This window comes from Stegodyphus dumicola, chromosome X1, assembly GCF_044657685.1.
Source record: "Stegodyphus dumicola isolate Sdum_Otavi_A_Nest chromosome X1, ASM4465768v1".
NCBI classification, from domain to species: domain Eukaryota; kingdom Metazoa; phylum Arthropoda; class Arachnida; order Araneae; family Eresidae; genus Stegodyphus; species Stegodyphus dumicola.
Genome location: NC_140780.1, coordinates 180,030,083 through 180,047,152, shown reverse-complemented (window position 1 = coordinate 180,047,152; position 17,070 = coordinate 180,030,083). Strand labels below are relative to the sequence as shown.

General features: G+C 35.0%; 2 protein-coding genes across 9 annotated transcripts in view; one reads left to right on the top strand and one right to left on the bottom strand.

The window, feature by feature from the left end:
* LOC118188601 (SEC14-like protein 2) overlaps positions 1-17,070 on the top strand; it is a 171,850-nt gene that overhangs the window by 51,595 nt on the left and 103,185 nt on the right. The gene's annotated exons all lie outside the window — the stretch shown is intronic.
* On the bottom strand, positions 1,007-15,850 carry LOC118188597 (uncharacterized). The gene is made up of 5 exons (XM_085807523.1): positions 15,429-15,850; positions 15,263-15,331; positions 13,840-13,915; positions 13,526-13,593; positions 1,007-1,181 (listed from the first exon to the last, which is right to left on the bottom strand). The coding sequence occupies exons 1-5, from the start codon at positions 15,572-15,574 to the stop codon at positions 1,178-1,180; spliced, it is 363 nt and encodes a 120-aa protein (XP_085663649.1). The 5' UTR covers positions 15,575-15,850; the 3' UTR covers positions 1,007-1,177.

The following is a 17,070-nucleotide window of genomic DNA, read 5'->3' as shown; positions in this document are numbered from 1 at the left end:
TATTTTTGATACTTTATACGTACGAAGATACATACTTGTAGGAAGAGAGATATAAATATCATATTCGAACAAATAAAAATAAATCGTGACGTGAAGACCCTAGAGATACGGCTTCTGATTGCTTTTCAAATTTTTACCATATTAGTAACGATATAATCGAATAATCTTTCAAAGATTATTGTTTACCGATTTTAGGTAACAACTAGAAAACATTTTTTCGAACTTATCCTCAAACAAGTTTGCTATTGGTAATGAATACTGCTGTATCATGAATCAGGTACGGCGCTATGCATTTTGCTGACCTTGTACGCAATAAATTCTGTTGTCAAGTGCGCTTCCCACAAAATTCTAAAATTTTATTGCTTGATGCTTCGCTGAATTTTACAATTTTGCTGTACCTAAATTCTGCCGTACCGGCAGTGATCATGATTTCAAATTCCCCCTCCCCGAGATTTACTGTGTTATCTGAAAAACAGCTCACAAGTTGCTAAAAATAGCTATAAAACTAGTTCCACAGCTTTTAGCAACGGCCTCCCGTTGTGCGTTTGGAAACTCAGCTTTTGAAAGAAAAGGAAGGGGAATAATTTCTCTCTGACTACAGTATAGATGAGGTCCGTGACTTTGTTTGAGCTACTGCAGAATGTTCTGAAGTACACTTTTTTCTGTTTCGGCAACATTCATCTTGAGAATTCAACACTTGTTCATTAGCCCTTAGTAATTGACAGAAATGCTTTTAGAAAGTAGTGGGTTCATTGATACCAACAAAATGGTTGGTATCAATAAACTGGGGATACATTAGTTTCAGTTGTTGGGTTCAAATGAACCTTTCAAATACTAAAAAAGTCCTTTTGCATAATCGAAAGAATTTCATCTGAGAATAATTTTTCTACTTAAAAATGAGTTTTGCAGTACTTTTTAAATACTACTTGTATTTTTATTTTCGAAAATTTTCATAAATATTGTAATTAATTATTTCCAATTTTAATAACTCGCAGAAAAAACACAATTTTCAAGAAATTTTTTTATTATGGTTATTCAAACTTATACTAATATACAGCATCTTTTATATTCCTTATACATTTGACACTGCATGCTTCAACCTGCATGTAAGTTTCTCTTCCTTAGTAACTCCTGACCCAGAGACGTCTCAATGAAAGCCAAATCATGCACAAAATTTTCACCTGAAAGAAAAAAAAAAAAAAAAAGAAAATGATAAAATATTTTTAACACCATATTCTCGACCCCCCCCAAAAAAAAGAAATTGCAAGAAATACAAATTTCTAACAGAAAAATGCATTTTCAAACAGCTGAAATTGTTTCACAAATTAATAATGCAGATAGCAAATGTAACATATGGCACTATTGCCACTCAGTGCAATCTCTGCATATCCTAAATTCTGCTGGCTGATGTCTTCGTAAGTTCTGAACATTTTTTTGCCTCTAAATTCTGCTGCTCAGTGCCCTCTGCTAAATTATAAAATTTTGCTATGCACTATTCTCTAAATTCTAAAAATTTTGACTACCACTGGTTGCACAGGCCCTGATCAAAGCAAAGAGGCAAGATGCTACCTGCTATTGATAAACTGCCTTATAAATACCAGAAATCTAAATAAATATCAGTTTTATTTCCAAAACAGAATTATCTCACAGCTAAAGCATTACCTTTGCAGAAAATCTTCTAAATGGAAATAGAATTGCATCCACATTACATGTGCAGAATCCCAATAATTCATTATAAACAGTTCCAAACCATAGTTAGGCTTAGAACTCACAACAGTATTCTTCTTGGAAGTCTTCCTAAGGAAATGGTAGTATATTCAGGGAACATGTGGGCAAAATCATGACAGTATATCACAAGCCTAATTCTTGATACATACTAGAAAGATCACAGAAATTCCTCACAGGAAGCTAGATTCATATAAAAAAATTTCATGCAACATATGGCATATGGGAAAAAGCAAGGACATTATAATCACTAGCATAGTGCTCACAGCTGATTATCACTAATGCAGATATATATTTACTAATATTTAGAAGATGATGTCAGAGGAATGATGAAGTATAGCAAAATATACAAAACATTAGTCCTTAAATCCAACACATTTTCTGATTTTCATACCATCTAGAATAATAGATTTGACGTTAGGTACAGTATCAGAATTTTGGGTACATGAAATGTGAAATGGTTTTTTATTTTCAGTCACTGTTTCTAGTAATTTGTTCGAAAGTAACAAATAAGCTTGTTTCAGTCTGTCAATGAAATGTTAACTTGTCTGTCCTTAATTAAGACTCGGAAATATTTATCATATTTTTTCACCACAAAAAAATGGTCCCTCAATAAGCAAATTCAAGTGCCTTTTTCACACGATCAGTTCTCACAAACACATGAGAACATGATCTCAAGTCTTTATGCATAAATATTTTATGTTTGTTAGCAGTTGATAAACTGGTGCTGATCCATAAAAGACAGTAAATTTGTTACAAATGGTTCAGGTTTAGTTTTAGTGGTAGGTAGTCGAAAAACTCACATGGTAACCTTATTTGCATAAAATATACCATTTGAGCTACAGAGTGATTAGTATCAGGACATATTGCAACTCTGAATCATAGAAGAATTTCTGTCCATCTGATGTTGCCGTGAGCCTTTATTGCATTTTTTTAAGTTCTGAGAAACTGCTCAATTTTCCCACTGCAATGTGGGTGGTATGGAGTGGAACGTAAAACTTTAGCACCACATACTTTTGCAAGGCTCTTGAAAGGCTGCGACTCAAACTGTCTTCCTTGATCTGAGATTATGGAACTAGGCACAACAAATCTGCTAATCCAATGATTGTAAAATGCTTTGACAACCATTTCTCTTGTGATATCTGGTAAAGAAACTACTTCTCCCTAACAGGAAAAATGGTCAATAACTGTCAGATAATACGTCCTACCAGCAGATGGTGGTAATGGCCCAATCAGGTCAACTTGCACAATACTTAATCTAGCATGAGGTGCTTGGAACTCGGCTATTTTAGATTTTGTATGCCTGTTGACTTTGCTCCTTTGACAATTAACAGGACTTTAAGTCTATTCGTGAATTTCTTTCTTTATATTTAGAAAGATAAATTTTTCAGTCATCTCGTTGACAGTTGTCCTGATACCAGAGGAGCAAAATTATGAATTTGATGAAACATTTGTTGTCTAAATTTGAAATAAAAGGCCTGATACTGGTTGTTGAGCTGTCACATCTTAATGTTTTCCAAAATGCTAATGTAGATGATTTAAATTTCAGTGAAGCACTACCTGTCATTAAATGTTGCAATTCTTCATTATATTCTTGAGCATCTGCTACTGCTTCATAGCCAGTAACTGAGACTACTTCAACTGCAACTAAATTTTCTTTGGCATCAATATGCTGAATATCAGTTGAAAATTCCGATATATACTGAAGTTGGTGTTGTTGTCTGGGTTATGCCTTCCCATTCTTTTGCTTCTATGCATATGACAGTGGCTTGTGATCAGTAAGTATGATGAATTTGCGTCCTTCCGATACATGTTTAAAATGCTTGACAGAAAGATATATTCCTAAGAATTCTCTGTCATAGGTACTATAAACCTTCTGTGCATTATTTAATGTTTTAGAGTAGAACACAATAGGTTTTCAGTCTTGTTCTTGTTCTTCCAATTGCTGCAATACTGATCCTATAGGAAAGTCTGATGCATCTGCACACAAAGGGTAATCCATTGGGAAACACAAAAGGGCACCATTGACTAAATCAGATTTGCACTTCTCAAACTGGTGAATTCCTTCATCTGTGCAGGCCTACCAGCGGCAGAGCGGTAAAATCGCTGAATACTGGTAGTTCGGTCCGAGGTTCGAATCCCGCGAACGGACTGGCTGCATGGGCGTTTTCGTGGTTTTCCCCATGTGTAACGTGTATATGAGCCAGTTTCCCTTAGAAAGTCCTCCACGAAGGCATCCCTTCTCTTAGGCAGATAGCCCTAGTGTGCTTTGCCATAATTAAATACACTAAACACTTTCATCTGTGCATAGAACTTTACAATGATCTTTTTTTATCACCCTTTAACATTTCGTGTATGACTCCTTGAGTTTCTGCAGCATTTTTCAAAAAGCATCGATAAAATTTTATCATGCCCATAAATGAACAAAGCTCATGTATTGTCGGTAATTTACATTGCAGATTACTTCAACCTTTTCTGGCAGCGAACAGGAACCTTCTGTAGTTATGAGGTAACCCATAACTTATGTTTAATATGTAATACATGTAATACATAATGTAATATCCCACCACATTACCCATTTCCAATTCTCAGATGTCCAGTGTCTTCTCAGATGACACCACTGAAAATGAAGTCTTGCATGTCGGCAGAACTGAGTGATTTTCTTACAGGCACCAAAACTATGCATTCCTATCCCTCTGCAATTCGCTGCGCATAGTTCTAGCTGAAATTTGTTGGAAAGAGCCTTGGTTGACGATTTGTGATAGTTGAATCCGTGTTCTGCCGTACAATTCATCGGAGATACCGCCGATCACTGTCTTTGAAAACTATGCTCGAACTGCAGTTACATTTTTTAGAGAAGGATTCGAAATCGATGCCCCCACTAAATGTGCACCAACAATAAGCCCCTTTTTCAAATGGTGAACGATCTGCCGCCTTTTTTTCCCCATTTTACTTCATTCATCATGAAAAGCACTCTTACACCTTACTTATACCGGAATTTTAACCAAGTATAATCCACATCATAGAAAAAATTTGGACATTTCATCCCTAGCATGCATTCAGATGAAAATCTGAAAGGTTTCTTATTGATTGGCCAGTGTGTGTATTATTATATTATGCAACATGAGGCAGCATTAACATGTGGAGCTGGGAAGGCTTCTAATGATCACCTTTCTCTCTTGTGAGAGCAGGATGCACTGAAATTTGATGTCCTTATTTTTTAGCATGGTTATGAGTTTTGTAGACAAGTGGATCATCCACGTTCAAGATATAAGCAATCATCTTTCCACGATACTCAATTTTGTATGTCTTCTTCTCAAATATCATTGTATGGATGTCCTTCCAGCTGAATCAGGAGTCCTGAATTGTGATAGGATTAATGCAAGCCACTTGTTTGGTGTAGCAGAATCTATCTTGATTCTCCTGGGTTGCATCGTTGTCAGTGTACATGTCAGGCTGGGTAAGTAAGTAAGTAAGTTTTAGGCTTCCCTGCTCCGTGAACTAAATCACACTGCAGGCCTACTCCCCCTTTGGGCACGTCGTGGAGGTTCAACCTCCACTATTATCCTCCAAGGGAGCAGCGCACCACCTGGATAAGACACCAGGCAGCACCGGTCGTCTAATGCTCCTACCAGTCGCTTGGGCGAGCCCGTCACAGCGGGACATTACCCAGCGAACCTGGGGGGAAAACCTCCGGGCTACTAGTACCACGCCGCGCTAGGACGTGCCAGACTCCGAGGCCGGCCAATAAGTGACCTTTCCCAGAGCCTTCAGAACCACTAAGTTCATAAATTTTATACCTCCGTGGCCGAGACTGCCTAGGTACAGATCCTAGCCAGTAGCTTCGCAGAGTTCTCTACATCAACCCCCGGGGGGGAATGTCAGGCTGGGTACTGGCATTTCTATTTCCATCAGCTTTTTTGCAGCATCAAAAACCTTCATTCTCATGTTAGCAGACACTTTCCTTACTCTTTCTGGCTGGTGACAAATAGTTTTATTTCTTCTTGGCTCATTGCCGGAATCTGAACTTCCGCCGATCGGCTTATAGCAGCTATCATCATTTAAATTTTCTTGCCTGCGGGGTCACCAGATTTTATGACTTTCATCATCCCCAGGTTGCTGTTCAATGCTATCCGCTTGCTTTGAAGAGTTTGGAAACTTTCATCTCTGGATGCTCATTTTTGCTTCTGCAGGAAATCGTTATGAGCAAGTATTTTAAGGTGTTTGAAGAAATCAAGGTCACATTCTTCAGCAGCAGTGAGAGGAACCACTACTTTCGAATATATATTCCAAGTTTGTGATCTCAGAAACAATAAACTGGAAAAAATTGCTCATTAATAATGCAGAAATCAGTAAAAAATTCAATAAAACCATATGGCACGCTAGGCCTTCCTACAGTGCTCCTAACTGAAGTTGGCGCACCAAACTACTATAGGCGAAACACTATCAGGCGAAACACGAAGCGAGGGGAACTAGCAACTTAACGCTCACTGTCTCGGAGTCCTCTCCGCAAACGATATCTATACCCTCTTAAGCAATGTCCTTGCCTTATAAAGCACATGTTGTAGCATACAGGAAAGTCCCTCATGTCCAATAGAATTCCTGTAAATCCAACGTATCTTTTTGCTTTATAAAGCACATGTTGTAGCATACAGGAAATACCCAATGTCCAATAGAATTCCTGTAAATAAAACGTGTCTTTTTACTCAGTACAATTGTAATTTCACTTTCGATGCCAAGTTATTAATTTCCAATACTTTCAAAAATTTCTAAAGCCTATCAGAATACACAATGTAAATAATTGTATTGGAGATCTTTCTTTGTGGAGCTTTTCCTTGGAGAACTGGAGTTATACTGAAATTACTGATGAATGAAACCAAAATATTTCATTGCAGACAATGTTTACATTGAAAAGTATAACACTTGGTGCAGAAAATGCTCACAACAAGTTAGCAGCTATAAATGAAAGCACACAGGAATATTTGGAAGCATAACTGGATGAGGAAACATTCGGAAAGAGATATCTCCTGCAATGGGAATGAGCACAGGATATGTAATCTTCAAAAGTTGATTACTGAAATAAGGCAGAGTTCATCAGATACATTTTTTTACAGAAACAGTGACTTTGTGGAGGTCATTACAGAAATGTGGTTATACTTAAATTACTGATGAATAGAACCAAAATACTTCATTGTAAGCACTGTTTACTCTGAGAAAAACATGGTGCAGAAAATGTTCAAGTTAGCAGCTACGGGAAAAGCACACAGGAATATTTAGAAGCAGAAGTGGATGACAAAACATTTGGAAATGAGATCAATTTAATTTTCTGCAATGGCAGTGCAGCACTGGAGATGCTCTCTTCAAACATTAATTACTGAATTATGGTACAGTTATCAGACACATTTTTCTACAGAAGCAGTGACTTTGTGGAGGTCTTTCTTGGAGAAATGGAGTTATACTGGAATTACAGAAGAATGAAACCAAAATACTTCACTGCAGGCATTGTTTTACATTGTGATATATAACACGTGGTGAAGAAAATGTTCACATGTTAGCAGCTATGGAGAAAACACACAGGAATATTTAGAAGCAGAAGTGGATGTGGAAACATTCAGAAAAGAGATCAATTTAATTTTCAGCAATCGCGTGCAGCACTGGAGATGCTCTCTTCAAACATTGATTACTGAATTATGGTACAGTTATCAGACACATTTTTCTACAGAAGCAGTGACTTTGTGGAGGTCTTCCTTGGAGAAATGGAGTTATACTGGAATTACAGAAGAATGAAACCAAAATACTTCACTGCAGGCATTGTTTTACATTGTGAAGTATAACACGTAATGCAAAAAATGTTCAAATGTTAGCAGCTATGGAGAAAGCACACAGGAATATTTAGAAGCAGAAGTGGACGTGGAAACATTCGGAAACGAGATCAGTTTAATTTTCAGCAATCGCACTGCAGCGCAGGAGATGCTATCTTCAAAAATTGATTACTGAATTAAGGCAGAGTTCATCAGACATATATTTATTTCTTGTATTCAAATTAAGTATATGTAGATGTACATCACTTAATGGCTATCACTGTTTACAAGCAGGTGTATACAGTATGGTGGAGAAAATGTTCACGAAAAGTTAGCAGCTGCACAGAAAATATACAGGAATGTTTAGAGAACAAGCATATCAGGCCAAATGAGTACTAGAACAAATTCAGAAAAGAAAAGATTTTCATTTTCTGCAACGGTAGGGCAAAAGAAACGATGCTATCTTTAATAATTAGTGGCAGTGCAGCACAGGAGACTATCTTCAAAAAATGACTGCTGAATTATGGCAGAGTTTATCAGACTTGTTTTGCTTTCTACAGAGGCAGTGACTTTATGGAGGTTTTCTTTACAGACATGTGGTTATTCAGAAGTTACTGATGATTGAATCCGAAAAACATCATTGCAGGTATTGTTTACATAGCGAAGTATAACATGTGGCGCAGAAAATGTTCACAAGTTAGCAGCTATGGATCAAAGCACACAAGAATACTTAGAAACAGAAGTGGATTCGGAAACGAGATGACTTTAATTTGCTGCAATAGCAGTGCAGCACAGAAGATGTAATCTTCAAAAATTGATTACTGAATTGTCAGAATTCATCAGGCTTATTTTTCTACAGAAGCAGTGACTTTGTGGAGGTTTTCCTTGGAGAAATGGACTTATATTGGAGTTACACATGATTCAAACCAAAATACTTCTTTACCGCAATTATTTAAGTTCAGAGGTATAACATGTTGTGCAGAAAATATTCTCAACAAGTTATCAGCTATGGATCAAAGCACACAAGAATACTTAGAAACAGAAGTGCATGAGGAAACATTCAGAAAAGAGATGACTTTAATTTTTTCCAATGTTAGTGCAGCACAGGTGATGCTATTTTAAAAAATTATTTATTGAATTATGACAGAGGTCATCAAACTTATTTTCTTTTTCACAGAAACTGTGACTTTATGGAAGTCTTCTTTGCATAAATGTAGTTTTACCAAAGTTACTGATGATTAAAACCAAAATATATGATTGCACGCATTATTTACATTGCAAAATATAACATGTGGTGCAGAAAATGTTCACAACAAGTTAGCAGCTATAAATGAAAGCACACAGGAATATTTAGAATGAGAAGTGGATGATGAAACATTCAGAAAAGAGATGCAATGGCAGTGCAGCACAGGAGATTCTAGCTTCAAGTATTGATTACAGAATTATGGCAGAATTGATCAGACGTATCTATTACTGAAAGCAGAGACTTTTTGAACATATTTTTTTAGAGAAATGGGGTAATATTCTAATTAGGTATGGATTTAATCATAATGCTTTGTTGCAGGCATAGTTTTTATTCAGACGTAGAAAATGTTACGGTGTGCTGGCTTGGCTTGTTACTGATTACAAATCAAAAATAATTTTTGGTTTCCTGATTCTTTTCTCTCCTGCATTCTTTCTAGGAGATGAAATAATTTTATCTGCTTCTGAAATTTCAATTTCTCTTTTTTCTTGTGTTTGTTTTACAGAAGCAGTGGCCTGTTTTTGTTTCTCATTCTGTGCTCTAGCATCAACAATATACTTCGGTTCTCTAAGAGACATTTTTCTTGGTGCTCTTGGATCAACAAGCTCAGGAAGAATACAATTCACGTAAAATTTTTCGAGTTTTGGAACTAAACTGATCCAGAAAGTTTTGTCTTCGGGTATTCTTAATGTGATTGCATCTTCTCTGCACCATATATATAAATCACACCAATTCCTCTCTGTTATGGCTAACTACCCTTGAATTTGAAAATAATATTTGTGGCTTTTCGGTAAATAAAGATTATTATCAGCATCCATCCGAAGACCAACAGAATTAGGCTTGCTGAAAAAGTCTGACAAGTCTGCTGAGAATCTGGCTGTATAAGGACATTTTATTTCAAGTAATCCATCTTCGTCTATCAATCCATCTGGCGAAGTACAAAGAAAGGGATATTTAGGATCAATAAAAAGGCCACAACGTCTGATGTTTTTTCCCATGTGCTTTTCCTTGTATTGATTTAAGGCTACTGCTTCGTTAGCCAAGCCATACTTTAATGCTTATTTTGTAATCTACTTATGCCCTACACCATTATTTTTAATAAATACTGGATGCGGGGCGTACTGTGGAATTGCACGATGTACCATAATAGGCAAACTTTAGACCTTTTGAAAAGCTTCAGTTTATGCAAATTCTTATAAAACTTGCAATTACCCCCCTTTTTTTTTTCCTTAAAGAGTTAGTATGGGAAGGCATTACCAGTTGACCTATGGTACATCGCTGGTGTCCCCCATACTTTTACCTTTACCTTTAGTTGAAACGTTATCATTATATATGATACGTTTCACTAAAGCAGCACTGAGTGTTGTTGGACGCCTATCAGCAACATCTTTGAAAAAGAATGATGATATTCTTCTTGATCTTTCGTGACGCCATCTTTCAGATGATGACTGTCCACGTGTTACGGCCTCAAGAGAATCTTTTTTTGGAACTTCAATTGATATAAAAACATTTTTAGCTGCCAATTCATATGCTTCGTCTGATAGGTCTGGTTTCTCAGGAAAATCACCATAAGAAATATCCCCACCTTGCTGAATATGTCCTGCTTTCCTCATATTTCTCTTTTTCTTCTCAGTGTCAAAAAGTCTACGTCTCTCAAGACGTTTTACATGGCGCTTATTTCTGGAAGCTACGAATTTCAAAGTTGGAGTCCTGGGGCTACTTCCTGTTACAGCTTTTTGTGCATTTTTTTGCCACTGCTGTGCTGGATTTTGATAGGCCATGACAGCAATACTCGCACGCCTGTTCATGCCACCAGCTTTGGAAAAATCAACTCTTTTTCCACCAGATGTTTTACACAGTTGACTCATGAAGCTTTCAGCAGGATTATTTGTGGCATTCCAAATAAGAGTACTGCTACACGATATCAGTACTCTTCCCACTTCTGCTTCAATAGCTTGCAACATACCCGAGGAAAAAATTTCATTGTATGTGCTGTCCAACTCTGCACCTTTCTTTGCACAAAAAGCACTACAAGCATCATGCTTGCCAAATACATGATGTGGCCCATTTCTCAAGTCAGATACTAATGCATCAATAGCTTCTTGTGTGTGCTGATAATGGCTAGGTAAAGCATGAGCTTTTATAGCTACTCTAGCACCTCTGACTAACAGTGGCATTTTAATTTTCAGCAATTTACGGGCAGCAATTCCTTTAGCCACGGGGAAGCGCGCAGTATTTTGCTGAAGTTTCTCAAGAGCTCTGCGATATCTTCGAACAGCATGGTTAGCACATTCTACTTTGATCACCCGTCCTCCATATGAAACGCTTTCTTTCACTTTGGCCATTGTGTTAGCATCTCCATCTCCAACAAGTCGAGTACAACGTATTTTGTGAACACACTGGAGATAATTCAGACCTTCCACAATGGCACTGCTTTCCATACCTGTAGAAAGCCCATTCCAATTTCGCCAACAAAGGTGCACTTTATTTGGCATCTTGCCATCTTCAATAGCACTGCATATAAGGCACACTTTATTGCGAATTCCAACAAACAAAATTTTCTGGGTGACCATGCCTATAATAACAGATATGCCACTTGAAGCATTGTAACCATGCCCATAGCTTCTTTTACACCAACCTCCATCAACAATGACAGTTATACAGTGATAACCATCATTATATTTATTATTGCGAAGTTCTGCCTACCTTTTCTCCTCTTCTATAGCAGCACACATAGTTTCCTGTGCACATCCCTGTATTATTTTGCCAGTAGTTCGCTCACAAGAAGCAAAGGTCGAGTTGCTCATATACGGAATTTCCATGATGCTAAACTTTTCCTCCTCTTGTGAAAATCCATTGCCAGTAGATAACGCACCTAATACTGCAAGCTGATTTAGGCTGCTTTTCTCCATATCAGAACAAATTGTTGCCATTTCCCCACATAAAATTTTATCACATACATAGTTATATGTAGTGACAAGACCACGTCGAATCACTTTGTTAAAAATAAATGATCCTCCAAATTTTACAATTTAGGGAATGTTGCTCTAATGTCCTAGCCTGCACTATTACAAAAGACATATTGCAAATTGTTCTGCCAGATGGTAATGGATTTGCCTTTCGTCGATCTTCCCTTTCGATAATTAAAGGTGAATCAGGACACAGAAATTCATCATTAAGGTTCTCCTGAAGAGGCTCAGACTCCAAGCTAAAATATATATATATATATATACATATATATATACACACAATATATATACATATATATAATTAATATATATAAATATTACAAATTAGGTTTAAATTTGGCTTATTTGATGACAGCAAAGCACTTGATCTTCCTAAGAGGAGGGATGCTTTCATGGAGGACTTTCTAAGGGAAATGGCTCATATACACGGGGAAAACCATGAAAACGCCCATGCAGGCAGCCCATTCGCAATTAGGTTTAGGAAATTTAGGCAACAGATAGCAAATAAGTTAACAATAATAATACACTGGATTACCAGTATATTACTACAAGAAGATGAGTCATCTTCACAACTGCTGCTTCCATGCTCGCAGTGTCATTTGCTCGTGCAATATTAGTCAGTACTTTGTGTGCCGGAGGTTTCACATGAAGGGCCTCTACACCTGAGTATAAAATGTTCGTGTTCCAGTAAACACTGAATTCAGAGGGGCAAGAATAACTCTTTCATGGTGGATAACTCAGTTACCAAATGGCTTTCTAAGGCTCTATTCAAGCCGTTGTATAAATGTCATAATTCCCAACTAACAACGCTTTGTAGTCAGACCTTGCTATGTCACAAAAACTAGTTTGGGCATTAAGCTTGAAGTTTTCAACTTTGTGCCGACTTGATATAAGAGTCGCCCAATCAGAGCATATACATAAAACCTATTGAGAGAGAAAGCTGTAGACACATATATGCATGCACAAATTTAGCTTCTCTAATTGGCTATGGCTTAGACCCTCTCTCGCAGGTGTGAATGGAACTCCCACATTTTGTGCCTTATGATTATGCGTCTATGACATTTATACCATCATGTGAACGGAGCCTTAGGATGGCATACTAAGAAGATGCACTGTCTTGTGGGGATAAGCAATTTATACTCCTAAGCCTAAAAAAAAACTTGGAAAAAAAGATCACGACTTAAATTTGTTGTCTAATTGCTCTAATTTGAGGCACATTACGAGAGGAAAGCAAAGGTAGTAATCAGAATTATTTAAAAAATTTTATCCTTGTATTTTTCTTAAAAATTCTGTAAAATAATAAAATTTTTGGTTTTCCTCAAATAAATATATATGGAAAAAATAATAGCCACATAATCACAGATTTCATTTTGTTATATTTTATTAACAAAATTTAAATTATTAAAAATTTCTTTCATGAAGGGAACATAAAACATCATGAAAACAATGAAAAAGAAGCAATGTTTAAAAAAGATAGTAGGCTTATTGATGAGGCTCCCATCAAAAGAATCAAACCCCAAAATATTTTCATTTGCTTCAGTGTCCCGTCTGAAAATTTCACCGATTTCAATGAATATATTTTTAAAAAAATCTTTTATTTTCAAGTTCTTTCATGCAAAACGTCCAAATTTGGTACAAATCAAATTCATCCCCCTCTTTTTGATAGCTACAATATTATATTTAACAGTTTTAATAGCTATCAGTATGTAAACAACATAATGTAACACCATAAAAGAAAAACATAAATAATGACATTTTAATTTTGGCATAGAGAAATACATATTTACCCCAAAAGAGAGCTTGTATTTCTACCTTCTACGTCAGAGTCAATAACTGAAATGTCCAGATCAGAACTGAGAAGAAAAGAACCATAATTAGTTTAATTAAGATACAATAACACACCGACCAAGTATTAATTTGAGAGTCAAGCAACAAAAATCAGCATCATATTTTGAAATATTCACTATTTGAAAATATAACGCTGATTTTGGTTGCTTGACTTCTAAATTAATACATAATTAGTTAACCATAATTAAGTAACTGTAAGAGTTTCAATATCATGCACAGCTAATATCTATTTTAAAAATAAACCAACTTAACTCAGGAAAGCCTGGTTTGTCTTAGGAACATTAGCTGTAACTTCTGGCGTAGAAAAGTCAAAATTTTCACTTCCGGACCTAAGAATGAAAGAAATAAACTGCTATAACATAATTAAAAAAAAAATGAATAAATAAATAACACATAACAAATTTAAGCATTAAGCTACGTATGACTACCACCCATCTCAGACAGTGCGACAGATATTGCTGTATACTGTTTCGCCATACCCTGTGTAGCTATTATATCATGCTGTATAACCACAGGTTAGAAAAATTACAAAATGTGTTATTTATATCTAGCTAAAATGGTACATTACTACATGATTTGTAAGAATAAATTAGAGGGCTCTGCGAATGAAATTCCTTCCAATTAAAAAATGTAGGAAAAAAGAAAATGCAGGAATTGCAAATGCAGAAATGAAAAAGGGATTATATTTTTTGCACAGAATCCAGATGACATATTTTTCAACATTTTAGAAATTTCAATATTAATTTTAGGGGCATAAAATATTAGGCCCCTAAAAGCAGAATATAGTTTTTAAATGTTCAGATAATCTTCCTATGAGAAGAATTCCTTTGAGAAGTACACATCTGAACCACAATTAAAAAACATGTACAAGAACAGAGCTGAGGACTTCTGTTTGCAGAAAGTCTGTCACATAACATATGAAAAGTTTCTTATTGGTAGATTTTTGATCAGACAGATATTTTATTGTTATACAGAGAAAGCATTCACTCCCTTTATACTGGAGATAATTCAATTTGGACAATGGCAAAAAGGCTAAGCAAGCCTGAGCGTATTGGTCCCATTCTTGGCACTAGTTTGGTTTACGCTCAAAATACACGGCAGATATTTTCTAATTACCTGCATCCCAATATCAATTCAATTCAGCTTTTGGTGGAATTTACCATTTGTGACATATTTTTTAAAAACTACACTTCACAACATGCATACATGACAAATACACAGAACCATAAATAAACAAGCAATAATATATATTTATATATAAATTTTACTAAATGATCATAAAATGTTCCAACGCTAAAAGAAAGTTTTAACATCCAAGTAAATGACATAAGAAAAAAAAGCAAGTTGAACAGCGAGCACATGAATAAATGTGCATACACCTGTAAAAATATACCATAGGTAACTGACAAAGCATTTCGTAGCAAACATATGACTATAAAATTTCCAATAATACATGTAATGATGGTGAATTCAATTTAGATCGCAAGAACATGCTCATACTTTTGAAAAGATTCAATTATTTCAGCAATTCCTTGTGAATTGGAATTTACCCTTTCAATATTTCCCAACAATTTAGTGTGAATGGAGGAATAAATTGTTATAACACTGTTGAACAATTATTAGCATCCCCTCATACACACACATACAAAAAAAAAAAAAAAAAAAAAAAAACTTACTTTGTAAAAAAATCATCCGGGCAATGATTCTCCTTTGACACAGATGCAGTTGTATCAATAATTTCTGACCTTCAATACAAAAAATACGCATATTTTACTTCGGAATTAACTTACTACGAAATCATAAACACGGGGTAGTCGATATAAAGAATAAATTATTTCTCACCTTTCGAAAACATCCGCTTGTTCGGAATCTTCCACATCTCGGGAATTTAATTTCATATTTTTTTCTTGAGCTCGACGTTTACGCTGAATTCTGGATCTTTTATTAAAACCAGGATGTTTTTTCGGTCGTCCTTGATATTTTCGCATATTTTTTGCAAACTGACCACAGTACAAATAAATGTAAACAAAACGAGTGCGGAATAGCAATGCAATAGGGTTGCCGTAAACGTCATTCTGCTGACAGCTGACAATGTTTAGTGAAAACTGTGTATAAAGGAATATATGAAACGCTTCTAAATATTATTTAGAAAAAAATATGATTTATAACTGATATCAAAATCAATTACTTCGTGAATTTTTGCAGAAATAAGATTACAATGTTAAATTTTAACTCGTAGCGCCATCTATTGATGGCTTTCCAAACTACACATTAAAATTACGTATTTCAAACTAATTTTTTTTAAATATAATATTTAAGTAAATTTCATTTCAAACTTGATTCTAACATTGTGATTCGAAAACTGACCTATTGCTTTATATTTCTGCCAAATTTCACGCAACATAGTTTCTTAATTAGCGATTCTGCGTGTAAAAAAATTTTTAGTATTGTAATGCTGCTGTAGTAGACCACCTTAATGACACCTTACTGAATCTACCGCTTTTGTACCTTTCGTGAGTTAAAAAGGTAAACTGCAAAACTAGTATCTTATAATTTCTGTAATTTATCTTTTTGGGATTATTGCAAAGGCTCATTATAACGCTTTTTGTAAATATAATTTGTTTTATTGGATCATTGTGTTTATTAAAATATTATTAATTTTTTTAATTCACTGTTTTTCTAAGTTCTGATATGTATTTATTTACTTATTATATCGTTACTTACGTACTACTTATCTATTATCGTTATTCAGAACATTTCAATAGTGCACATTTAATATAAAACTATACATTTTAATAGTGTTGATTAGATAATAATGGTTTATAAAATAATAAGCTTTAATAAAAGCTTCAGACATGTTTATATCTTTCAGCATACAGTATAACCAGGGCTTAATTTCTAAAAGTACAAGTGCTGGAGCCCTAATGGAAGACCGTCGGGAAAGAGGAACAAGAGTAAATAAATAAATAAAATGACTATTAAAATCATTGATAATTTTAAAATTAAGTAGTTAAGGAGTATCAAATTAATTAATAAATATTTAATTGAAATTAATAATTAATTTTTATTAATTATTATTTAATTACTTCATAATAAATTTATTATTATTTAATAAAATACTTTAAGATTAAAGTAATTAAATAATTAAAATTAAATAAAATGTAAAGAGATAATAAATTAAAATTTAATAAGCGATTTTTAATATTAATTTTTTTTGCTTAAAAAAATTTTCGGGATCCAACTTTTACTGAAATAATGGTTCAGTTATACAAAAGAAGTGCGGGAGCCTTTTTATTTAGGGTTCCGGTGCGCTCCGACTAGAATTAGAATACATTCCAAAACCAAAGAAGTACCGGAGCCGGCTTCCTGTGGGCTCCGGCCCAATTTAAGCTTTGAGTATAACTGAATAATATAAGCCTCATTGAGAATAATTGTTTATGACTTGATTTTAATTATTTCTGTATATAAAAAAACTTAGAGTGAA

Coding starts and splice junctions, on each gene's coding strand:
- LOC118188597 (XM_085807523.1), bottom strand. CDS start 15,574: ATGCGAAAATATCAAGGACGACCGAAAAAACATCCTGGTTTTAATAAA. Junction 13,916..15,262: donor CCGGATGATTTTTTTACAAA/GTAAGTTTTTTT, acceptor TTTCATTCTTAG/GTCCGGAAGTGAAAATTTTG. Junction 13,594..13,839: donor AGACAAACCAGGCTTTCCTG/AGTTAAGTTGGT, acceptor TCTTTTCTTCTC/AGTTCTGATCTGGACATTTC.